Source organism: Elephantulus edwardii, unplaced genomic scaffold, assembly GCF_000299155.1.
Source record: "Elephantulus edwardii isolate Elephantulus edwardi_28Jun2011 unplaced genomic scaffold, EleEdw1.0 scaffold00176, whole genome shotgun sequence".
Taxonomy (NCBI): Eukaryota; Metazoa; Chordata; class Mammalia; order Macroscelidea; family Macroscelididae; genus Elephantulus; species Elephantulus edwardii.
Genome location: NW_006399926.1, coordinates 4,153,862 through 4,177,881, shown reverse-complemented (window position 1 = coordinate 4,177,881; position 24,020 = coordinate 4,153,862). Strand labels below are relative to the sequence as shown.

Below are 24,020 nucleotides of genomic sequence, written 5' to 3'. Positions count from 1 at the left end.
GAGAAGAGGTGGCAAGATGACCTAGAACTCCTCTGGCCTTTGCCTTTGGACCAGACTGAGGCGTTAGAGGCTCTGAGACTGTCTTGTAGGCCAGGACTTTTACCTTTTTAGGAGAAAGAGAAAAGGACATGGGGAGATGGAAGGACTCAGAGGCTTGTCTGACAGATGTTTCTTGAGGCTGCTAAGGGTGCCATGCTGACTGGGGAAGGGATAGGGTGTGAAAGGAGGACAATTCCCTGGCAGACCCAGAAGACCCCTTTGCTGACCCAGGGGGCCTGCCCCACAATTTGAGAGGAAGCCATGTGGGGACGGTCTAGGCAGGAAGTGAGAACCGTGCTTCTAATATGAGCTCTGGTGGAGGAGGTGATAATGATGGGAGTCCCAGTAATGGGGGTGGGGATGGGGAGTTTGCAAGTTTTTTGAGAAGGGTGGAGTCTACCCACCCTATTTCCTGATGCCCTGCCAGGTGTTTCCTGGCTCCTGTTCCCTCAACTCCACCCTTTGGGGGAAATTTTGCTTTCTAGTAAACACAGGCACTACTCATTGAAGCTAGGAAGGTGCATAGGAGCATCCTTTGTACCTGGGATGGAGACCTGAGAGCTATGTGCCTCCTGTAACATCTGGCTGCTTCTGTGTGCCCCCTTCCATTTCCTGTGGCCTTAGCTTCTATAAACTTGTCAGTCACCTCGTGTTATACAAGGCAGAGAAATGACGGGAGGTAGTAGTGGGGAGAGCCCCTCTTCCCCTCCTCCCCCCCAGGGACCCCTCAGGGCAGTAGGATAAGTGTTGGTAGGGAGTTGAAAATGGTTGGCAGGATCAGCACCATCAGTGCAGGGGAAGAATCTTCTGGGGAGGAGGTTGTGAAGTGTTACCCTCAGTTTATGGACCTCATGGGTCTGTTACTTTTCTTCAGGGTCTCCCATGGGCTGGCTGGAACTTTGCTGGGTGAGATGGCACTGTGTGCAAAAAAGCGCCCCCCAGGTAAGACAAACTGGGAAGGGAGGAGATCCCTGGGATCATTGAGATTGGACCATGTTAAGGCTGGGTGGAGTGCAACCCTTACCGACCTGGGCACTATCTACACAGCAGAGGCCTTCTACTTGGTTTCTAGGAGGGGGTTCTCCGCTGCTACAGGAAGGGGGTTAAGAACCATCTGTCTCCCACAGCCAAACACTTGCACCTTTGTCTTGGGGCACTTGCAGCTCCCAACTCTCTGGCTTGTGAGCCTGGTGCACTGTATTCTTGTCTCTTCCCCTCTGTTTTCCCCCTATGTTTTCTCTTCCTCTCCGACCTTTATGTCTATCTACCTAAGTCTTTCTCTGTGTGTTTTTTTTCCCCTTTTCCCCCCTCCCTTGCCGATGGGGGGTGGGATGAAAGCGGTTGCCCCAGACAACGCAGGCAGTCCCCTCGCCCCGCATTGGCCGCAGCCCGTGGGAGTGGAGGGGGAGGAGGGGCTCGCGCGCTAGCTTTCGCCTACGCGGCGCTGGCAGGCCGCTGCCCCTGCAGTCGGGGGAGCGGGCGGGGGCGCAGCCCGGTGTGTGCTCCCCGCGGGCCGGGCTGCTCAGCGCACTGAAGTCGGCGGGTGGCACTAGAGGCGGAGGTGGTGGCGGGGCGCAGGCGGCAGCAGCGCAGTAGCTGAGTGCGCGGCGTCCCCGGGAGCTGGGAGCCGAGCCGGGAGCCGGGACCAGCAGCCGAGAGGATGGCCCGGGCTGCGGGTGAGGCGTGCGCTGGACAGCTGGGGCTCCCCTGCGAGTGGCCGCAGCACCTTTGCCTCCCCCGGGGGCTGCCCCGTCAGCACCGCTGAGGCCAAAGACGGACAGATAGGCCATCCTTACTTGCGCAAACTTGGGATCATGACGGTCCCCAAGGAGATGCCTGAGAAGTGGGCTCGGGCCGGGGCACCCCCGAGCTGGAGCCGAAAGAAGCCCTCTTGGGGGACAGGTAACGGGCGGCAGTGCCTGGTCATTCTCCTTCACTCATGATTTCCTCCGTTTTGAAGCCCCCCCCCCCCCCGTTTGTTTCACCTTGCGTCCCCCAACCTTCCCTGATCATCTCCTTTCCAGATCCGGCGATTTCTTTTGCATGGTTTTCCTTTACATGGTTTTTGGTGATTGCGCAGGCTTTACTCAGCCCCAGGGACCCCTGCAGGGAAGTTTGTGGGAGTGAAATGGCCACTCAGTAAAGGGGTGCTCTTTTCAGCGGCTGAGGATTTGTTACTGCAGTATGCTCTGCAGGAGATTTGGGGGAGGGTAGGGAGAGGGGTCTGGAAAGCCGCCTCTGCCCCTAGGGTTAAAGGATTATGTTTATTGCCTATCCAGGATAGCCTGTTTGCTACTCTGAGGTCATGGTGACCCCTGAATGTGGGTTGGGGAATCCTTCATAGGATAGTCCTGTGTTCTGGCACTTGAACTTGATGACTGCATCCCAGGACCTGTGGAGGTTCAGAATAGGTATAGCTGGGGGCATTTTGTCATTCAGTGACAAATTGTTGTTTAGGTAAAATGTGTCCAGATAGTGTAAGAAAGATTACAGCTAGAAAGACAACTGTTCCCGTTACATCCCATTCCTTCCTCCTCCATCTCTATCTCAGCCTGTATGACCCACATCCTTGACCCCCCTTCTCCTACTTGAAGATGAGCTTTGAAATAAGGTGATGTCATTGTGGGCCAGTCAGGAGCCGCTGCTGGTGACATGTGACAAGCAGAGGCTCCTATGAGGGGAGTTACACGTGGGGCTGGGATGCTGCGGCAGAGCAGCTCCAGGGCACAGTGACCCTCCTTGCCACCCCTTGTCCCTAGGTTAGGAGACAGATAGTACCATAACTAGAAGGACATTAGTCCCCAAGAGGGAACAAAACTTGTATCTTTGCCATTATTCCTTGGGTATGATGTAGACTGACTGCATTAATAATAGCAGCAAAAAGGTCCTGGAGTTCTAAAGCCTGTTAATGGCTCCTCCTAAAGCTTCTCCAGAGGGAAAGGACAGAGGATCAAATGTCCCAAGAGGAAGACCTTGATAGTTGTTGATGAGGGGAAAAAAAACCCCAACCAAACCATTGTGTGATGTGATGTCTGCAGAACTGTGTGGTTGGGATGGTGGTGAAAAGTGGATGAAAGGGAAGAATTTAGTGACCCTTCAGTTAGTGACTCCTCCACAGTTATATACTATGGAAAGAACTGAGCGTCCTCATTGGACCCCTGCAAAGTGGGTGGGTGTGACAAGGTGTTGATCTGGCTTCGGCTTGCCCTCCTGACTGCAGCCTCATTCTTTCGTAGAAGAAGAAAGGAGGGCACGAGCCAATGACCGAGAATACAATGAGAAATTCCAGTATGCGGTGAGTGAGTGTAGACCATCTGTTTCCTCACTCTGGGTCTGAGAAAACAGTGCGGGGAGACAGAGAGCTCCCTGGGAGGGTGCTTGGGGAAGGAGAGGGAAGCTTCCCTCCTCATTCTATGTCTGCTGCTAGACTTGCATTTTTTTTTTAATACCTTCACTTGTCAGTGAAGGGATGCACTGATCCCATGAGATGCTTTGCCTTGTTTCACTTTGCACACACACTAGTGCTTGCTGAGTTTGGAACGAAAGTTTGGGGAAATGTGAAGATGGCGTTGTCAGCCTCAGTCAGGTTGCAGATTGAGGTTTGAGGCTGTCTTCGTATCTTCTCTCCCACTACACAGAGTAACTGCATCAAGACATCCAAGTACAATATTCTTACTTTCCTGCCCGTCAACCTCTTTGAGCAGTTCCAGGAAGTTGCCAATACCTACTTCCTGTTCCTTCTCATCCTGCAGGTGAGCGACCCATGGTAGACCCATTGCAAATCACTAAGCCGAAAATAAAGCCAAAGAAGAGGGTCTGGGGGAAAGAGGGTGTAGAATGGAGTCTCAGAGACGTGCTTCCTCTTTTCCCCGTTCAGTTGATCCCACAGATCTCCTCCCTGTCCTGGTTCACCACTATTGTGCCTTTGGTTCTTGTCCTCACCATCACAGCTGTCAAAGATGCCACTGATGACTATGTGAGTTGTCCTCATTCTGCTTGTCTCCCTTTATCTCTCCCTAACTTGATGCTTAGCGCAATTCCTTGGTCACCTTGACTTCCTTCCCCTGGTGCAGCTGTATCCGTGCTACCTTGAGGTGGGGGCAGGAGCACATGAGTATGGACATCGTGGAGAAAATGTGTCTGGGAATGTGACTGTACAAGACTTTATCTAGAAAGCTGTGGGTTCCATTGAGCATTCTGAATTCCCTGGAGTGGGCAAAGGTGTCTGTCTGATTTTCCTCAACTCTTCTTTTTAGTTCCGCCATAAGAGTGATAACCAGGTGAATAACCGCCAGTCTCAGGTGCTGATCAATGGAATGTGAGTACCTATCAGAGAATGAGGGCCCTGGAAGGAAAGGGGTGCTCCTGGAAACCTGTCCAGCTACTAACAGTCTCTCCTGTCTTCTCATTGCTGCAGCCTCCAGCAAGAACAGTGGATGAATGTTTGTGTTGGTGATATTATCAAGCTAGAAAACAATCAGTTTGTGGCGGTAAGAGACAGGGTGCTCCTCTACGCATGTGGGACTCCTTCTGCTCTTTGGTAGAAACTGATGAGTCTTTCCTCATGTACTGCATGGAAGGCACCTTTCCTGGCTCGGATTTCTTGAGTCATGTTGCTATACCTGGGACTGGATCCTTTTCCCCCATTCATGTGCTTGGCCCTAAACAAATCAAGAATGCCAAGCAGAAGAAAGGCTCATCGGGGTCTTTTGGGGGTGGAGAGGTGGGTTTTTGGACCTTTCATTCTGTTTTCTCTCTAGGCGGATCTCCTCCTCCTTTCCAGCAGTGAGCCCCATGGTCTGTGTTACATAGAGACAGCAGAACTCGATGGGTAAGTGGCCTGTTCACCGTTACCCTCTCCTTTTTTTGTATTATAGAGGTCCCCAAATTGGGGTTCTGTGCCTTTTGGAGAAATTAATAGGAGGAGGAGAGGAGAAAAGTCTTTGGGTACATAGAAGTGTCATCCGCTCACTGTCTACCCAATAGTTCGGTGCCCGAGGCAGGGCCTAGAGGGTGAGGAGAGAGCCAAGGCTCAGAGGCACTGTCTTTTCAGAGAGACCAACATGAAAGTGCGCCAGGCGATCCCAGTCACCTCGGAATTGGGGGACATCAGTAAGCTCGCCAAGTTTGATGGTGAGTTATCCTAGGAGAAGCAGGTTGCATTTGGGCTTTTAATCTCACTTTGGACCTTTTGTTGCTATAATTACACAACTTCCTGGACCTTTTTTTGGGGGGGGTGGGTAGAGGGTAGATGCCAGGCAATACCATATGGCTATGAGGGAGCTCTGTCTGACAGTTCCCACTTGCTGTTCTTGTTGAGAGAAATTCAGCTTATTTTTGTTTTTTAATTCAAGATTATACAAGTATGTTTCTTAAAGACCTCAAATAACCTTAAAGTTCCTTAAATAACCAAGTTAACAGTCTGCATATTTATCCACAGTTTTCTCTGTTTGTACCAACACATGTAATTATACATAAGTGAGATGATATTGTATAAAAACCCCCTCTGGCCTGCCTTCTTCACCTATTAAATACATCAGAGAGATCACACCATTATATACAGAAACTTCACCTTATTCTTTTTAATATATGTGTAGTATTTGATCGAGATGATAGTCCATAATTAGTTAGTCCCTAACCATTCTTTTGTTTCTAGTCGTTTTGTTCTTCAAATAAGACTTCAGTAACTATTGTCCTGTATATTTTCTTACCAGCTTATGCTATTATTACTATTTTTAAAATTTTTTAAATTGGTTTGCATACAAAATTCATATACATTGTGTTTCACACCTTCCTTCATTCACATTGACCTATGTTATTTTTGTAGGTGAGAGTCCCCAAAGTAGAATGATGAGTTCTGAGTGTAATGTGTAGTTTTAATAATAGTTCTTGCTGCCTCACTCCTTTCCTGAAGAGCTACAGTGCTTCACATGCCCCCCCCACCCCAGCATGTGGATGGACTCCTGCCCTCCAACCCTCCCCTTCATCTGCTTTTATTGTTTTGTTGTCATGTGGTCAAGTTGTAAACTAGACCTTGAACTGTTGTTTTTAGTTGCTGTCAAGTCATTTCTGACTCAGATGGTGACCTCATGTTTGCCAGAGTAGAACTCTGAGTTTTCAAGACTGTGACCTCTTGGGAGCAGATCTGCAGGCCGGCTTACCAATGCGCTCTGAGGGGGTTAGCGCTGGCAGCCTCTCAGCTGGTGTTGAGTGCATACCCAGTATACCACCCAGGGAGAGACTCCTAGACCTTGAGCGGTGGTACTCTGGTCTCTCATTCAGGTGAAGTGATCTGTGAGCCTCCCAACAACAAGCTGGACAAGTTCAGTGGAAACCTCTACTGGAAGGAGAGCAAGTTCCCCCTGAGCAACCAGAACATGCTGCTACGGGGCTGTGTGCTGCGAAACACCGAGTGGTGCTTCGGGCTGGTCATCTTTGCAGGTGAGCCTCCGAGGGGCCAGAGGAAGCAGGTAGACTCAGCCGCAGGAGTGCCGGAGGAGACTGAGCAAGCTGGCAGGTTATATAAGGTAACCAGATTGCAGCTCTACATACACCCCCTAGTCTAGCCAGTGCCTCCATTCCATCCTGATGGCTTGAGTCTGGGAATTGAGGCAGAAGCACAGAGGCAGATACATCATTTGACTTTCTCAGTTCTTCCCATTCTTTCCCAGGTCCTGACACTAAGTTGATGCAGAACAGTGGCAGGACAAAGTTCAAGAGGACAAGTATTGATCGCCTAATGAATACATTGGTGCTCTGGGTAAGGCTCTCCACACCTGGACCCTTGTCTGTCCTTCTGCTTCTCCTTAGGAAGTTCTCTTGCTGCCATCTCCTCGGTTGATGGTTTAGGCTTAAGATTTTGCCGTCAAAGCCACTGGCATTTAGCCACTCAAAGGCAATGTCTATTTCAGGCTCTTTTGAGACTTGGAAGATGTTATTTATTTACAATAACAACAACAAACAAACTTTAGGAATGCGCATGAATCAAAAACTTAAAGCTAAAACAAATCTTTACTTCTCTGGATTCCAGTTATGGTGGTGACTTGGTGCAGCATGTGACCTCCTGTTTGCTTTTGCCAGGGACAAGGAGGCCTTCATAGGGAGAGAGAGGGAATTCAAAGAAAAATTTCCATTTGGAAGGTAGATAATAGGGTCTTTTCCCTCTGGCTTCTAAGAGTGAAGGTTCCCAAAGGAAAAGTTTCTGACTTAGATTTTGGCAATTCCTGAATCCTTCTCTTGTTTGGCTAGAAATCTGAGCCCCTTGTCAGGCTCTCCTCCTTTCCTTGCGCCCCCACTGCCTGCTGCCTGACCCCCACATGCCAGCTTGCAGAGATTGGGGCCAGCTCTGGTGAGACAGTCTTTCCTTCCTGCTTTAAGGGGTTTTCAAAAGCTTAGCCTGTGGGAGAGCAGTTCTCTGTCTCTGGGAGGCTTGCACTGCCCCCTGGTGGTCCTATGGTCAGGAGGATGGTTCTTGTTTTGTTTCAAGCATCCACGGTAGAAGTGGCATTAGAAAAAGATGTCAGGCAGGGTTTTGTTGTTTTTTTCCCCTTTTAACCACTAGAATTTTCTTACGCATATTTTTAATGGATTCCGAGGTTCGTAAAATTTTTTTACTATTGTGAAATCTTGATGCTGTACATCCACGAGCTTGTATAGATTTGGCAGAAGATGTTTTCACATATGTATTTATATGTGCTGCAGCTCTATCCAGGCATATAGCCATAGCCAAACACCTTAGGGAACTGAGTCACTGGACTTGAGAATTCGTGAACATGGTCTCAGGGGGCATCTGGGTCAGTTAACACCATCCATATGCCCAGTGATCTTCATGCTGCCTTGGCAAGTAGTCACAGGAGTCTTAAAGGTTTATATACAGCCATATAAAGATATTGTCACTGGTCTCTTCCCATCTGGAGCAAAGGAAAGAAAACAGACTGAAAGAGACAGTCCAGAGAACCAGGGAACCACATGATCCACAGCCTCCACCATCCTGAGACTGGAGGGCCTAGATGGTGCCTGTCTCCTGCCTCTTCTATTTGGAATCACAAGAGAGGGTCCTGGACAGAGTGGGAGTAAGATTTTTTTTTTTTTTTTTTTTTTTCAAACTTCCGTTTTCGGAAGTAAGATTTTAAATCATAAGAAAGAGGGTTAAACCAGGCTGTTCCTTGGAGGCAAGGATTCTGGGGCTTCGTCTGACATACTTTGGACCTGTTGTAAGGAGGGACCGGTCCTTGGAGAGGGACATCATGCTTGGGAGGGTGGAGGGACAGCGCAGGAGGGGAAGACTCTCTATGAGGTGGATTGATTCAGTGACTGGGTTAATCGGGATGGGTGTGTCGGAGACTGTGATTGGCACAGGATAGAGCAGAGTTTAGGGCTGTTGTTCATAGGGTTGCTATGAGTTGCAAGCGACTCGACCGCACACAACAACAATAAGAAAGATGAAATTTACATGTCTAATAAAGACTTGGAAACTGTGGCTCATAGACACTGTTCAAATCTGGAAAACTGAAGCCATTCCCGAGATCATCCAGGCAGACAGCTAATAAGCCTGTAAAGTGAAGGGACAGTAACAGCCCTGAGGACTGTGCTCTCAGAACCCTGAACACACAAGACCAAAACAAGCTACAAAAGGCAGGACGGGTCAGGAAAGGCAGGTGAATGGGCACAACTCAGGTAGGAAAGAGTCTGTTACGCCGAGGGGATCACAGTTCATGTCGTGAAACAAAATGTGTGTACATTGTTGAATTGGAAATTTTTTGCATACAAACTTTCATCTAAACCACAATCAAATGTCACCTCCTCCCAAAAAAGTTAATATAAATTGATAACAAAGATATAAATTGTATGAGGTAATGAATATTATAGAAACTTGGCATTAGGTGACTTACAGCAAGTTGTGTGGGATTTTTTTGGTATTTTTCATGTTGAAAGTAAAGCACTCCTACTCCTGTCTTCGCCCCCCCCCCTTCTTTCTCCTTCCACCTTTGAGGACTTCTCATGGTCTCATACCATCAGGAGAGGCCAGTCCTTGGAGAGTGATATCATGCTTAGTAAGGTGGAGAGTCAGAAAAAAAGACCTCAGTTAGATTGGTTGACACAGTGATGGTAAAAGTGGCTCAGGTGTATCAGAGATGGTGAGGATGGCACAGGGTAGGGCAAGGTTCAGGTCTGTTGTTCACAGGGTCGCTATGAGTCGTAGTTGCTTTATCAGCACCTATGGTTGTTGACTGCTGTTAAGCAAGACACATAGTGACCCTACAAACAAAAATCCTGAAGCCTTTCTATAACTATCGACGTTTAGCAAAGTTTATAGAGTCTCCGGAGGCATGTTGTTTAGGAAGTGGATGTTGCTCCTGCACCTAACATTTGTCCCATACAGTTCTGGTCGCTTGGGGGTAAGAAGTCGTGCTGCCACCCAAAAGGCACATAGTTCAAATCTGCCAACTGCTCCAGGGGAGAAAGATGGACAGGCTCCTCCCGTGTAATTTACTACATCTGAAAATTCACCGGAGGGTGAGCTGGGAGTCTGTTCCAACTTGATGTATATAACACCCCCCACCATGGTCCCATGTACTGCCAAAAGAACCAACAACTCCTTCTTGGAGGAGATGCAACTTGGGTGCTCCTTAGACAAAGATGGTGAAACTGTTTCACGTCATTTGGGCAAGTTGTTAAAAGGGGCTAGTCCTTTTAAAAAGACATCATGCTGGGAAAAGTGGAGGGCCAGAGAAAGAGAGGAAGGCCTTCAACAAGATGGATTGACACAGAGATTTGCAAAAATGGACTTGAACATATCAGAGATGATGAATATGGCACAGAATAGGGCAAGGTTCCTGTCTGTTGTTCATAGGGTTACTGTGAGTCATAGTCAACTTGATGGCATCTCACAACAAAAACAGTGGTCCCAGAACTGCTCATCTATTTTGGTATTTTTGTTATACAAATGAGAAAAAAAGTTTGAGAGAGAAGGCCAAATGATTACTGGTGACAGAGCACAGCTTATCATCTGTTCTTTCTGTTAGAGCAGTCTCTTAAAGATGATCACTTATTGAGGGCTTGGGGTGACCCAACTCTAGGAATGTTCCTGGTTTTGAGAGTTGGAGTGGGCAAAGTTCACCTTCTCCTTCTTCCACAGATTTTTGGGTTCCTGGTCTGCATGGGAGTGATCCTGGCCATTGGCAATGCCATCTGGGAGCATGAGGTTGGGAAGCGCTTCCAGGTCTACCTGCCCTGGGATGAGGCGGTGGACAGTGCCTTCTTCTCTGGCTTCCTCTCCTTCTGGTCCTACATCATAATCCTCAACACCGTTGTGCCCATTTCACTCTATGTCAGGTAGGTATTTTCTTTCTTTGCCTTGGGGGTCTCTGGGGAATTCGCATGGTCTTTTTTTTTTTTTACCCTTTTGAAGATGATTTCCTCAAGTAGGACATTGGAATTTTCTTCCTCCTGTTCTGTGAACATTTGGTGTTAGCTATTTATCTCTGTGTAGAGCAAACTCTTTACCACAGTTTCTTTGTGCTTTGGGCTGTGCTAGAGCTAAGTGTATATTGATTTGTGATCTTACACATATTGTAAAGAAGCATAGCTGGAGCCATGCATCACATGTACAGCATGTATTAGAGGTGGTACTCCTTTCCCTGAGGGAACTTGTGGTAGGGGAAGAAAAATTCAAATACGTGAGAAAATTAAATAGGAACAGAAGTCATTCTGCATAGTCTTAAGTGCACACTGGAGGGCACAGAGTGTAGCATGATCTCTGTCTTTGGAAGCAGCAGACTAGACGGGAGAAGGCACACATGTGTCAGACTGGGGAGATAGCAGGTGGGGCTCAAAGTGCTGTGAAGTTTAGAGGAGCATTGCTGTCCAAGCAGTTAATCAGGATGGTTCTGAAGAGGTGGCTCTGAGGAGGTGGCTCTTGAGGAGATCAACTTTGGGTGGTGGGAGAGATGAGGGAGGGAGGGGCTGGAGGAGAGGAGGGGAAGCAGGGGCGTAGAGATGAGAGCCGAGGAGTGGCTCCTGAACCAGGTCCTGGAGTGCAGATGCTGACTGGGGAGCTGTGGGAGGGAGTGCTGGAAACAATATCCTGTTTCCAATTGTAGAGATCTTGAATGTGAGCCAGTGGACTTTGTAAACCATTTACTGTTTTAAAACAAATGCTTGAAGAAGAATCCTCTGGCAGTTTATACCGTGAATAAAAACAAGACGACATTTAGGGTGTTTGCGGTAAAGAGGTGGTGGCAGAGACCAGGCCGGGTGAGTGGTGATGAAAGGGAAACAGGCTGTAGGAGGAGGAAGGAAGAATGGCCAGAAGAAAGACGCGTGCTTTCCTACTTCGTGCCTCGCGCTTGAGATAAGGGAGCCCATAACATTTTTAAGGAAATGTTTTATGAAGATGCTCACAACTCTTTCTGTCTGCCATCTTTTTTCCCCCTCTCTCTCTTTTTGTGTACCATCGAGTCAGATCTGACTGGCACAGGAGGAGATTGCCCCTCCTCCTCCAGTGGAGCATCTGGTGGATTCCAACCCATGCCTTCAGTATTGCAGTGCAGCTTCTTGCCACTAGGCCACCCGAGCTCCAGTCTGTCATCATTTGTTAAGACAGACTCCCTAAGTAGTCATCAACTCTTGCCACCAGGCCCCGAATTCTAGTCCTGATGATAGTGAGCAAATCAATAAGAGTTTCTGTGCTGAGATGTGTGCTGTTTGGACTTTTCTATGTGGAGAGTTAGGAGGTCCATGGTTTAACTTTGCCTCTCCTGGTGGCATAGTGTGTTGTATGTCACGCTGTCTGAAAACTTGGTGGTTGGAATTCACCAGCAGCTCTGAGGAGAGAATTGGAGCAGTCATCTCCTAGAAAGATTTAGAACCTTTATAAAAGATAAGCGACTTGAAGACGGTGGGTTTGGCTGATTTTGGTTTTCATTAGCCAAGAACTCTGGTGGTGCAGTGCAGTGTTTAATGGCTGAGCTGCTAACTAAATGGTTTGTGGTTCAAATATAACCATAAAGATTACAGCCTAGAAAACCCTATGAGCAGTTCTATTCAGTCACCTGAGGTCATTGTAAGTCAAAAGTCACTATCTAAGGGAGCTCTGGTGACCTATTGGCAAGAACCTGTGCTGCAATTCCAAAGGCATGCGGTTCAAATCCACCAGATGCTTTGCTGGAGAAGGAGGGGCAGTCTCCTCCTGTGCCAGCTGGATTCGGATCTGACTAGGTACACAACAACAAGAACAAGAAGTAACTATCTGACAACAACAGCTCATTAGCCACATGACTTCAGGCAAATGCAGTTACTAGGGCTTCACTTTCCTCCTGTTCTGTCTTCATGGAATTTTATTGGTGTAAGTAAGGCACTACGTTGGCAAATGCATTTTAAAATTAAATTATTATAAAAATATTAGGGAACCCTGGTGGCTTCATGATAAGGAATTGGGCTGCTGTCCCAGAAGTATGCGGTTTGAATCCACCAGCTGCTCCGCAGAAGAAATCTGGTCAGTCTCCTCTGGTGTCATTTACTGTCTCTGAAAACCCGCTGGAGGATCAGCTATGAGTCAGTTCTGACTTGATGGCACACAACGGCATTATGAATACAGAGTGCTGCCATACCCATCATAATTGCAACTCTGGTTCTATATTGTGTTCTGCTTGAAAAACTAATTTCAACCCTACTCCCTCTCTGATCCTTGGGCTTCACTACCTATATCCTTTATCTACGTTCACTTGAAGCTTTTTTAAAAAAATCTATTTCTCATCAAATTTAATTGTGTAGAGGGAAGAGTTGAGGGTATTAATAAACTGAATGAAGAGAGATTTTAGAAATTCTAGCTATTGTCTTTCTTTTTGCTCTGATAAGGACAGTTGTGCAGGAATGGATTCTTAATCAGGTAGAAGCAGGGTCCCGGATGGAACCCTATTGTTCAGACATACAACTGCCCTTTGTACAAACATGAACAGTCCATATCCTGAGGATGATCAGCTCAGGAGAGGACATGAATAGGCTTTAAAATGTTCAGAGCTCTCTGCCATTGTAAATTGAGTTATTCCCCCAGTTCTTCAGGCTGCCTCTTCCTTCCGCTGTCATCATTTCAACTCTTGGGCTTTTCCTGAAAGCTGCAGAATCAGACTTAAGGAGCCCTAAGGCCAAGGTGGAAGAAGTATACCCCTACAGTGGAGAGTAGGCTTCAGAGCCCGCCTATGGTGGTGTCTTTCCCCAGAATGGCTCCTTGGAGGGGGTTGTCTGTGGTGTTGGGGCATACACAGCACCCTCATTACTTTTAGGGTGTTTTTTTTTTCTCTTTTTCCCTCACACTTTCTCTTGTTTTTCTCTGCATGGTTTCTGTATCATTAGTCCTGAGGTAAGAACTGGTTGAGTGCCTTGTCTGCAGCCCTTTCCCCTCTGCCTGTGCCGTCTGCCCTCCCTGCCCAGGTCCTTTGCACCTTTTTGTCTGGAGTGTCAAGTCGGGACTTCCTTTGCCAGCTCTTACTGGCTGGCTCCACCTTCAGACTCTCCCTGCCCTTCTCTGCCCAGGTTCCCAAGCCCAGGTGTCTGCTCCGTTCTCGTTTCTCCCCAGGCGGAGGGCCTGCAGCCGAGGGCCAGGGGGGAGGGGCCCCTCCACCCTTTCCTGCCCTGAGCCTTGCTCCCTGTCCCCTGTACAGTGTGGAGGTCATCCGCCTGGGCCACAGCTACTTCATCAACTGGGACAAGAAGATGTTCTGCATGAAGAAGCGGACGCCTGCAGAGGCCCGCACCACCACCCTGAATGAGGAGCTGGGCCAAGTGGAGTACATCTTCTCAGACAAGACAGGCACCCTCACCCAGAACATCATGGTCTTCAATAAATGCTCCATCAACGGCCGCAGCTACGGTATGGCATTGTTGCTGAGGACCGGGGTGTTATCTTAATCTGGGTTTTTTAGAGGAGCGCAAGGAGTGAGATGTAGACAGAAATAGATGTGGAGAGATTTGCGTTAAGGAAACAGTTTGTGAAGTGGGGGCTGGCGATCCCAAGTGCACAGGTGAAGTGCTCTCTGCTGGTTCATGAAGTTGTATCCACACTCTATGGATCAGGTGCAGACTGGAGACTTCTGCAGATTTATGTCCTGAAAACTGGAGGTCAGATGCCAAGAAGTGAAGCATGTAGGAGGCAGGGCATGGATGTTAAGGGAGGAAGAGGAAGAGAAGAACACAGGCTTTGCTAGAACATTAACTTGCATACTGGAGGCAGAACAGACCCAACAGACACTCCTCTGTCACCTGATTGGCTGACCACATCAGTTGACATCATGGAAGATGATTACATTATGTGGAAGAATACCTAGCCCATTGCCTGCTAAACCCCTGGTCAAGCTGACACATTGTATTAACTATCTCAGGCATCTATCCCGCCAGAAGGTGGAGTTTGGGTCCCCACAGTTGTTTCAATGTTTAGATTTTAGGGGGTTTCAGGGTCCTTAAAAAGAGTCCACTCTGTCCAGAGTCAGGAAGCAAATACTTACTTCCATTCTTTATCCTGTGTTGTGCCCTTATAAATTGGAATTACTCCTCAGATTGTTGAGGTCGCCGTTCCATCTGGAGTGAGATGATGGGTTTAGTCCCAACAGTAGGGAATTGTTGACTGAAATGAAGCCTGAGACTCTGGCCTCTACGTGTCTTGGCCAGGTTGGACCTTGGCTGCCTGGTGGAGCTCTAGACTCTCTGTGCTGCTGCCCAGGGCCCCTGTGAGTCTCTGGAATGCGACCATGTGCCCCAGTGTGGCCTCATGCTGTGTCTTCATGGCTGAACTGCTGGGTTGGCTTGGGTCAGGGTGTGGAGTGTGGGCTGACTTTTATGCAGAGTGTGAGCCTCTGTCCTAACTGCTTCCTGTACTAACTTGGCCCTTATGGGCCAGTGTATGAGGCTTTGTCTGATGTGTGGGCTCAAAGGGTGGAGGGCTCTGAGGAGTCCTGGGGAGGAGAACTGGAGCTCCCTGGAGGGTTGAGGGGCTTTGACTCACTCACTACCCGAGTACTGGGGTTCTGAAGATCCCCGCTACCTGTTACCTCCTGTACCGTGAGCTAGCAATGTGCATCTTGGGACATCTACTTGACAGTCAGGGTTCAGGGTTCTAGGTTGCAGGAGTTTCCAGTTGTGGCATCTGTGCTGGGAAGTTCTCTGCCCCTGTTCTGAGAGTTCACCAGCTCTGACCTTGCTTCTCCTCTGTCCTGGCTGTGTGCAGGTGATGTCTTCGACGTCTTGGGACAGAAAGCAGAGCTGGGAGAGGTAAGATCCAGCCTCTATACTTACTCTACGTGCCAATTAAACCTAGGATACCTGACCAGTGCCAGTTGGTAGAGTCAGGAGTGATGTGTTGTCTGGTCAGGTAAAAGAAACTGGAGAAATGAGTGTTTTAAGGAAGAATTGGTGGCAGAAGTGGGAATTTTGAAGTTCACAGTGGTCCAGAACATTGAAAGGCCAGTAATAACCAAGTGAGGACACCCTTTTTAAGGATGCAGCCTGGAACCCACCTCTTTTTAAGAGTTCTTTTTACCTGTTTCAGAGGCCCAAACCTATCGACTTCTCTTTCAACCCTCTGGCTGACAAGAAGTTCTTGTTTTGGGACCCTAGCCTTTTGGAGTCTGTTAAGATAGGGGACCCCCACACACACGAGTTCTTCCGCCTCCTTTCGCTGTGCCACACCGTCATGTCAGAAGAAAAGAATGAAGGTGAGCTGAGGAGCTGGCTCCCACTCTCCTCCCACCTTCGTCCACTTCTAGGCTCAGCTCCCACAGGGGGCTTCCTGGGCGGGCTATGGGACTGGGCAGGTACAGTGCCTCATACAGCGTATTTTTCCTGCCCACTCAGGGGAGCTGTACTACAAAGCCCAGTCACCGGACGAGGGAGCTCTGGTCACTGCAGCCAGGAACTTTGGTTTTGTGTTCCGCTCTCGTACCCCCAAAACAATAACCGTCCATGAGATGGGCACAGCCATCACCTACCAGCTGCTGGCTATCCTGGACTTCAACAACATCCGCAAGCGGATGTCAGTCATAGGTGCGGACTGTTTGGGAGTATAAGGGAGGTTGGTGGGTGGCATGCAGACCTGTCGGTGATGTGTGCAAATGACCCTGGTTAAAGTTTAGGTTGAGGGGTGTAGTTCATGGGTGTTCTGTGATCATGGGTCAGACTCATGAGACATGATAAAATGTGAAAGACCAAGCTTTCTGTAGGTGAATGGCAAAATAGAGCTGTCCTGGCCTCTGACTACAGAAGCGGCCATAGCATACTTAAAGTCATGTACACTTTTCTCAGGGTTAAGAAAAACAGGAAACATCCTACCAGATCATATTATCCCTGATTAATCAAGGCTCTGTGTTCTTTATCTTTATCTTTTCTCAAGAGGGCAAATGGCTATGTAAATCTGATTCCAGGGAAAGTGCATGGTTGTTTGTAACCCCCTGCATTCCAGGAGATCTTGTTAGCAAGAACTCCTCTGGTGCACTTAACGCTTTAGGGGTCAGAGACTCAGAAGACTGCTGACAAAGAATAGCTCTTAGAACTGGATCTAGGTTGTTTTCAACCCGGACCCCCTGAAGGTTCTTCGTTTTTGAGGGTCTCAGGTATTCCTGGAACACGTCCTAATCCAGCAGACCTCTTATTGTCACTAACCCTTGAGAGATCCTTCAGAGGGGTTTGCCTGCCTGAATATTTTTGGCTCCTCTGTCCTGACCCCATTCATAGTACGGAATCCAGAAGGGAAGATCCGACTCTACTGCAAAGGGGCCGACACCATCCTGCTTGACAGACTCCACCACTCCAACCAGGAGCTGCTCAACACCACCGCTGACCATCTGAATGTAGGTGTGAGGAGAGGATGGACCCCCTGGCTCTGCTCCTCTTTGCTGTTGTGAGTGGGAGGGTGAGAGTGTGACTATCTTGACTTTGTTGCCAGGAATATGCTGGGGAGGGGCTGAGGACCCTGGTCCTGGCCTACAAGGATCTGGATGAAGAGTACTATGAGGAGTGGGCTGAGAGACGGCTCCAAGCCAGCCAGGCCCAGGACAGCCGGGAGGATAGGCTGGCTAACGTCTATGAGGAAGTTGAAAGTGACATGATGGTATGGGCTGTGGAATTTGCTGAGGTTAGGCATTGAGCCCTCCTGCCCGTCAACTCTCTTGCCAAGGCATGGGGTGTTTTTTCAGCTGCTGGGAGCAACAGCCATCGAGGACAAGCTTCAGCAAGGGGTTCCAGAGACCATTGCTCTCCTGACGCTGGCCAACATCAAGATTTGGGTGCTAACTGGAGACAAACAAGGTGAGAGCCCAGCAGGACCGAGGACATTGCATCTGGATGGTCACCCTGTCAAGTCCATGCATGGAGCGTAGGACGTCAGGCAGGAGAGTGTGCTGACCTTGTTGGGTGCCTGTCCGTAGCTCCTGCGTTCTCTCTTGGTAGAGACGGCCGTGAACATTGGCTATTCCTGTAAGATGCTGACAGATGACATGACGGAGGTCTTCATGGTCACTGGCCACACTGTCCTAGAAGTGCGGGAGGAGCTCAGGTAAGCAGGGAACCCACACACACGGTCGGGAAGGCTCTGTTTAGACTTGACACCCTTCCCAGCAGAAGCCTCCTCTTCTGTCCTGAGAAACTTCCACCTCCACCATTTCCCCATCACAGGAAGGCCCGGGAGAAGATGATGGACTCGTCCCGCAGCGTCGGCAATGGCTTCACCTGCCAGGAGAAACTTCCTTCTTCCAAACTCACATCTGTCTTAGAGGCTGTTGCTGGGGAATATGCCCTAGTCATCAACGGTCACAGCCTGGTAAGGGTCACCACCCTTAGTTGTTGTTGTGTGGCATGAATCAGAACCGATTCGTAACCGAGCCTCTAACAGGTTTTCAGAGGCAGTAAATCGCTTAGGAGGAGACTCCCCATCTTTGTCCCATGCAGCAGCAGGTGGATTTGAACTGCATGCCATGGGGATAGGAGCACATTTCCTTACGTCTAGGCCACTAGAGCATCCTTCCAGAGAGTACTTCCCCATATAGACTTTTCTGTCTTATCTTAACCCTTGTTTCACTTGACTCCAGGAAGTCATGGTCCTTAGAGATGCAGGAGCCAAGACTCTAAGTTTCTCCTAGTGAAGACTGTGGTTCTCTGAGGCTCTTCTGTGTTACAGGCCCACGCGCTGGAGGCAGACATGGAGCTGGAGTTTCTGGAGACAGCCTGTGCCTGCAAAGCTGTCATCTGCTGCCGGGTGACCCCACTGCAGAAGGCACAAGTGGTAGAACTGGTTAAGAAATACAAGAAGGCTGTGACTCTTGCCATAGGGGATGGAGCTAATGATGTCAGCATGATCAAAAGTAAGTAGACTGTGTGAGTGTTTGCTGTGGGGGAGGCCAGGGAAGAATGGCAGGCCACAGGGGGCTGTTAGGTGGTGGGAATTGTGTGACCATCTTCACCCTCTTGTCATCTCTTCTGTCTCCAGCTGCTCATATTGGCGTGGGCATCAGCGGACAGGAAGGGATCCAGGCGGTGCTGGCCTCGGATTACTCCTTCTCCCAGTTCAAGTTCCTGCAGCGCCTTCTGCTGGTGCACGGGCGCTGGTCCTACCTTCGCATGTGCAAGTTCCTGTGCTACTTCTTCTACAAGAACTTTGCCTTCACCATGGTCCACTTCTGGTTTGGCTTCTTCTGCGGCTTCTCAGCCCAGGTAGTGAACGTTCTCCATCCACTGGACCATAAAAGAAGGGATTACGTTTGGCCTGTGTGTCCTGTTCATTGCAGAGTTGTCCAGGGCCTAGCTATTATTTGGTGGTGGTGGTTGTTAATGTACCCTGAAATCAGAACTGATCCATAGCTAACCCCCCAAGAGGGTTTTTAGAGGCAGATAATCACATGGGAGGAGACTTCCCATCCATCTGCTGGTGCATTTGAACTCTGTGCCTTTGGAATTGTAGCACACTGCGTGTTGTTTTTTTTTTTAAAAACACAAAACAAAACAACAAACCAAGAAAACAAATCTAGCACCTTTCTTTAAGACATGGAGAAAGAATTCTAGAGAATTCCTAAGGAAGGGTCCCTGTGTTGGCTTCCCTTGCCTGATTTGTAGTGAAGAAAGGTTGTCCCAGTCTCCTGTCCCAGGGCTTACTTACTCCTGTCTCGCTGCCTGTTGCCTTTCCAGACTGTCTACGACCAGTATTTCATCACCCTGTATAACATCGTGTACACCTCCCTCCCAGTCCTGGCTATGGGGGTCTTTGATCAGGTACTGAGGGGGTGTTAAAAGATCCAGTGAGATGGAGTGGGGGCATGGCTATGAGGGTCACACTGGGAACATTGTCCTCCCTGCCAGGGACATGTGGCTGTAACTGCCCTGGCAGCTGAACAAAGACTGGGGACAGTTGGTGCGAGGTTGGATCCAGCTGTCAAGTATTTGGACAGGAGGAGACGGGAAGGTCAGCCCTTGACCGTCCTGAGTTAAAATGGCAGCTTCTGAGTTCTGCCCGGCCCCGGCCCCCCCGTATAGGACGTTCCGGAGCAGCGGAGCATGGAGTACCCTAAGCTGTATGAGCCAGGACAGCTGAACCTCCTCTTCAACAAGCGGGAGTTCTTCATCTGCATTGCCCAGGGCATCTACACCTCCGTGCTCATGTTCTTTATCCCCTATGGGGTGTTTGCTGAGGCCACTCGGGATGACGGCACCCAGCTGGCTGACTACCAGTCCTTTGCCGTCACCGTGGCTACTTCCCTGGTCATCGTGGTTAGCATGCAGGTACGAGGAAGTCCAGAAACTGCTCTTGTCATGACCACCTAGATTGTCTGGCCAGGGTGGGCTCCCCTGGGTTCTACAGTTCTGTTTCTGGGAGTAAGGGTCAGGATTTGTGTGGGTGCCCCTGCTGCCCATGACAGCCCTTGTCTTTTGTAGATTGGACTGGATACAGGCTACTGGACAGCCATCAACCATTTCTTCATCTGGGGTAGCCTCGCTGTTTACTTTGCCATCCTCTTTGCCATGCACAGCAAGGGGCTCTTTGACATGTTTCCAAACCAGTTTCGGTTTGTGGGTAAGTGTCCCTTTGGCTTCTTGAATTTGCTGAGCCTCCCTCACACCTGTCCTGGATCTGATAGTGTAGTCAGTCAGTCAGTACATCCCAGCTGTTTGATGCCATCCTCTTATTGAGCTAGGGACTCTGCAAGGTCTTGTGGGGATAGCAACACATGTCTGACCCAGGCCCTGCTCAGAACACTTACATGTCCTTGAACTTGAAGACCAACCCTACCAGACCATGAGAGGTCAGAGCTTAGTTGTTAGATGCCCTTAAGTCAATGAACACTCATAGCAACCCTGTGAACAACGGGCTGGGCTTTGTCCTGTCCGGTGCCATCTTTACAGTCTCTACTGTGCCCATACCCATTGTTGTTGTCACTGACAGTCCATCTCCTTGAAGATAATCCTCTCTTTTGCTGACTCTTACTTTTCCAAGCATGATGTCTGAGGACTGGTATATCTGAATTACGTGAGACATAGTTTCTCCACCCTTGCTTTTAAGGAAAACTCTGGCACTTTCTCCAAGACAGACTTGTTTGTTCTCTTGGTGATCAATGCATATTCAATCTTCTTTCCCAACACTACAATTCAAAGGCATCAGTTCTTTTTTAGTCTTCTTAATTCATTGTCCAGTTTTCACATGTATATAAAGCAATTGAATATACTGCGACTCGGATCAGGCACACTTTTGTCTTTAAATGGCATTCTTTCTCTTTTAACACTTTAAAGAGGTCCTTGACAGCAGGGCTCAGAGAGAGACTGAAGGGTGGCAGGGCTCGTGGTCAGTAAGGTCACTCTTTTGGGCTGGCCAGGCATAATCCCACACAGGAGACTGCAGAGGGGGAAAGCAGGTTGGGGTGGGATTCTAAGCTGGAGAGCTGGAGGCAAGAAAAGGCCATTTGTTTCTAGGGATTGGAGAGTCCTCCGACTAGGATGGGCCAAGAAACACCCATCAGAATGCCAAAGTGTTGGGTATACATTTGACTTACCAGCAGCCCTTCGCCTCCTCCCTGTCTCCCCCCCCCCCCGATGTGGGGGAAATGGCGTCAAAGGATTGCTTTAGAAAGATGAATCTGCTGTGATGGCTAATGAGGAAGTTACTGGAATGTTTGTGTGTGAGACTGTTTAGAACTCAGAACTGGTGCCAGGTTGGCTGTGGTAGCTGGCACTGAGGGGCATGCTGGGAGGCGTGAGGTGAAGGACACATTTATAGGTTTTGATGTTGGTTTTAGCTCTGTGTGTTTATCAGTCCAACACTCACTCACCAAACGCTTGCTGCACCTGACCTGCTCTTCTTCATGCTGTGGGCACACTGGTCCTTGTCCTCCTGAATCTTAGAGTGAGATAGGCATAAGTTACAGAAATATTTAAAATGTGAAATGAATAAGTTCTGTGAGCAGTATCAAGCAGGGTAGAGAATATCAAGAATGGTCTGGGAAAACTTCATAGGAAAGGTTATTTTCACAGGGAAATAATGAGTTAAAGGAAGGGAGCAAACCTCCTGGGGGGAAAACCATTCCAGGAAGAGGAAACAGCACTGCAGGGTCTGGGCAGGAGTTAAGCTGGAGGGAAGGAGCTGGGGAGGAAATGAAGTCGGAGCGCAAGGCTGTAGACTGGAAATCAGGGTAAATAATTTAGGTCCTTGTAAGTCAGAGTAAGATCCCTGATGGTGTATGTGTGCACGTGCGCGCTCTGAAGACAATTTCCACACATCCAGTGGAGTGAGAATGTTGAATTTTAGTCTAAATGTCATAAGATGCCATCAGAAGTTTTCTAGCAAAGAAGTGTCATAAACATATGTTTTAAAGGATTGCTTTGATTGTTTTATGGATAAGTAGAGTGGGAGGCAAAGGTAGACACCGAAGACCAGCTATACATTCTAGGTGAGGGTGATGGTGACTTAGAGTGAAAAGTGGTGGAAGTCACTGTTGTTGTTAAAATGGAGTCATTAGGTTTTCCGACCAGTTGGATGTGGGGTGTGAAAGAATGAGAAGTTATAAGATTGACTGCACCAGGGAAGACATGCCGCAGATTTGGGGTGGAGGGAGCATGAGCATGGCCGTGTGAAATCTAAGGTGCATGTTAGAAGTCCCATGGAGAAATTAGATAAGGCCATTGGAGAAACAGGCCCAGAACTTGAGGGAGGCTTTGGAGCCAAAATTCAACTGAGAGATATGTTTGGATCTAGGAAGCCAAGAGGGGAAGGAAGAAGACTTTGCGATAGCAGAAATTGAGCCCCCAGAAATAGAATGGGGAAGTCAGGGGACTGCCCTTCTATTTTTTTCATGCTTCTCAAGATACTGACCCCTGTCCATTCCCAGGTAATGCCCAGAACACCCTGGCCCAGCCCACAGTGTGGCTGACCATTGTGCTAACCACGGTCGTCTGCATCATGCCTGTGGTTGCCTTTCGGTTCCTCAAGCTGAACCTGAAGCCTGATCTTTCTGACACGGTGAGATGCTGGGCTGGCTGGTTGTGGTGAGGAAAGCCCTCTGGTTTAACAACCATGTGGCTGCAGTTTCTAGATTGCAGAGTGGTCCCTTTGTATGGTGGTGGTCACTTGTCCTTGGGGCACACGCTGCATGTGGCCTGCACCATGTGGGATGCGGGGTCTCTTGCCTGACGTGCTGTCTGACTTTCCCTTGCTGCCTGCTCCCTCCAGGTCCGCTACACCCAGCTGGTGAGGAAGAAGCAGAAGGCCCAGCACCGCTGCATGAGGCGGGTGGGCCGCACGGGCTCCCGGCGCTCCGGCTATGCCTTCTCCCACCAGGAGGGCTTCGGGGAGCTCATCATGTCTGGCAAGAACATGCGGCTCAGCTCGCTGGCGCTCTCCAGCTTCACCACCCGCTCCAGCTCCAGCTGGATTGAGAGCCTGCGCAGGAAGAAGAGTGACAGTGCCAGCAGCCCCAGCGGGGGGGCCGACAAGCCCCTTAAGGGGTGAAGCTGGGACTGGATGCCCTGGTCAAAGTACACGGGGCTGGCCAGGCACCGAAGGAGCCTCGTCTCAGAACTGCTGGTCCTCATGCCCTCTGACCAGGGGGTGTCCTTGCTGCCCCCCTCCTCTCTCTGATGTAGTTGTCCTGCTGTTCCCACCACGGGTGGCTGGGTCATTCCCGGCAGAGTGGCTGGAGGGGGTGGGCCCTCAGGGCAGAGTAGAAGCTGGCCTTCTGGAACCAGTTTCAGTGGGAGATCAGGTGTGGAACCAAAAACAGAAGGAAAAAAAAACTGTGAGAGATTGGGTCTGTCCTGCCCTGCCCGGAAGCCGGCAAGGAGGACTCTGTAATCTCCGTATTTTTTTACTCCTACTCCCCAGAGGGGGCTGCAGAGCCTCTGTTCCTGAATTACACGAGAATGTATCATGCCGGGAAGCCAGACACCTGCTGGGGCCTCTGGGCCCCCACATCATGTGTGTCTCTCTTTGATTGGTGTTTGTGTCCAGTTTGATTTTGTCTTTTTGATTTGGCAAGCGGAGGAGGTCTTTATGTGACTTTTCTGTTGTGGCCGGTATCTTAACTGTTCTGGGCAAGAGAAGGCAGGCCCACGCTGGGATGTCCAGCGAGGTCCTGGCCTGACCGTGTGTTGAATGTCTGGGGAGGGACCACATGGCAACGTTAGATCCTCCAGCAGCTGGTGGGCCTGTGACAGGGAGGCTGACGTGGGGAGGAGGAACCTGTCAGCTAAGAAGGTGCTGGAGAGTCTAAGGGGGAGGTTAGGTCCTCTTTCCTTCTTCACCTTGAGAGTAAAATGTTGTCGCCTGACCCCCCACCTCAGCACATATATGTACCAATTCCTGGATTCCACAAGTCCTGCTGGTTTGGACTGGAGCCTGGGACAGTAAGCCCATCCTCCTCAGTGAGCTGAAGCTGGGTATACAATTTAGGTTGGGGCGGGAGAGGCTGAGGTGGAAATGAGGTTTTCTTTAAATTAGATGAAGTTCATTAGCAGAC

At 49.3% G+C, this 24,020-nt stretch overlaps 1 protein-coding gene across 2 annotated transcripts; it reads left to right on the top strand.

Moving 5' to 3' along the window:
* Positions 1-913: 913 nt before the first annotated feature.
* Positions 914-23,964, top strand: ATP8B2 (ATPase, aminophospholipid transporter, class I, type 8B, member 2). 2 transcript variants are annotated; one of them, XM_006895840.1, is made up of 27 exons: positions 914-981; positions 3,276-3,334; positions 3,678-3,791; positions 3,917-4,015; positions 4,296-4,357; positions 4,457-4,529; positions 4,800-4,870; positions 5,093-5,172; positions 6,322-6,480; positions 6,711-6,799; positions 10,178-10,374; positions 13,701-13,909; positions 15,260-15,303; positions 15,581-15,746; positions 15,886-16,074; positions 16,762-16,877; positions 16,973-17,137; positions 17,223-17,334; positions 17,476-17,581; positions 17,701-17,845; positions 18,203-18,386; positions 18,512-18,735; positions 19,207-19,290; positions 19,552-19,797; positions 19,951-20,089; positions 22,395-22,525; positions 22,736-23,964. In XM_006895840.1, the coding sequence occupies exons 1-27, from the start codon at positions 951-953 to the stop codon at positions 23,012-23,014; spliced, it is 3,573 nt and encodes a 1,190-aa protein (XP_006895902.1). In that variant the 5' UTR covers positions 914-950; the 3' UTR covers positions 23,015-23,964. The 2 variants fall into 2 exon arrangements, with proteins under 2 accessions (XP_006895902.1, XP_006895901.1); XM_006895839.1 differs by lacking the exon at positions 914-981 and adding an exon at positions 1,854-1,941 and having other exon boundaries at positions 22,736-23,180.
* Positions 23,965-24,020: the final 56 nt, after the last annotated feature.

Excerpts from the sequence above, each read along its gene's own strand:
- ATP8B2 (XM_006895839.1), top strand. The coding sequence starts at position 1,854 with ATGACGGTCCCCAAGGAGATGCCTGAGAAGTGGGCTCGGGCCGGGGCA. Across the intron at positions 3,792-3,916 it reads TGTTCCTTCTCATCCTGCAG|TTGATCCCACAGATCTCCTC; the intron begins GTGAGCGACCCA and ends TTCCCCGTTCAG. Across the intron at positions 17,335-17,475 it reads GCTAACTGGAGACAAACAAG|AGACGGCCGTGAACATTGGC; the intron begins GTGAGAGCCCAG and ends CTCTCTTGGTAG.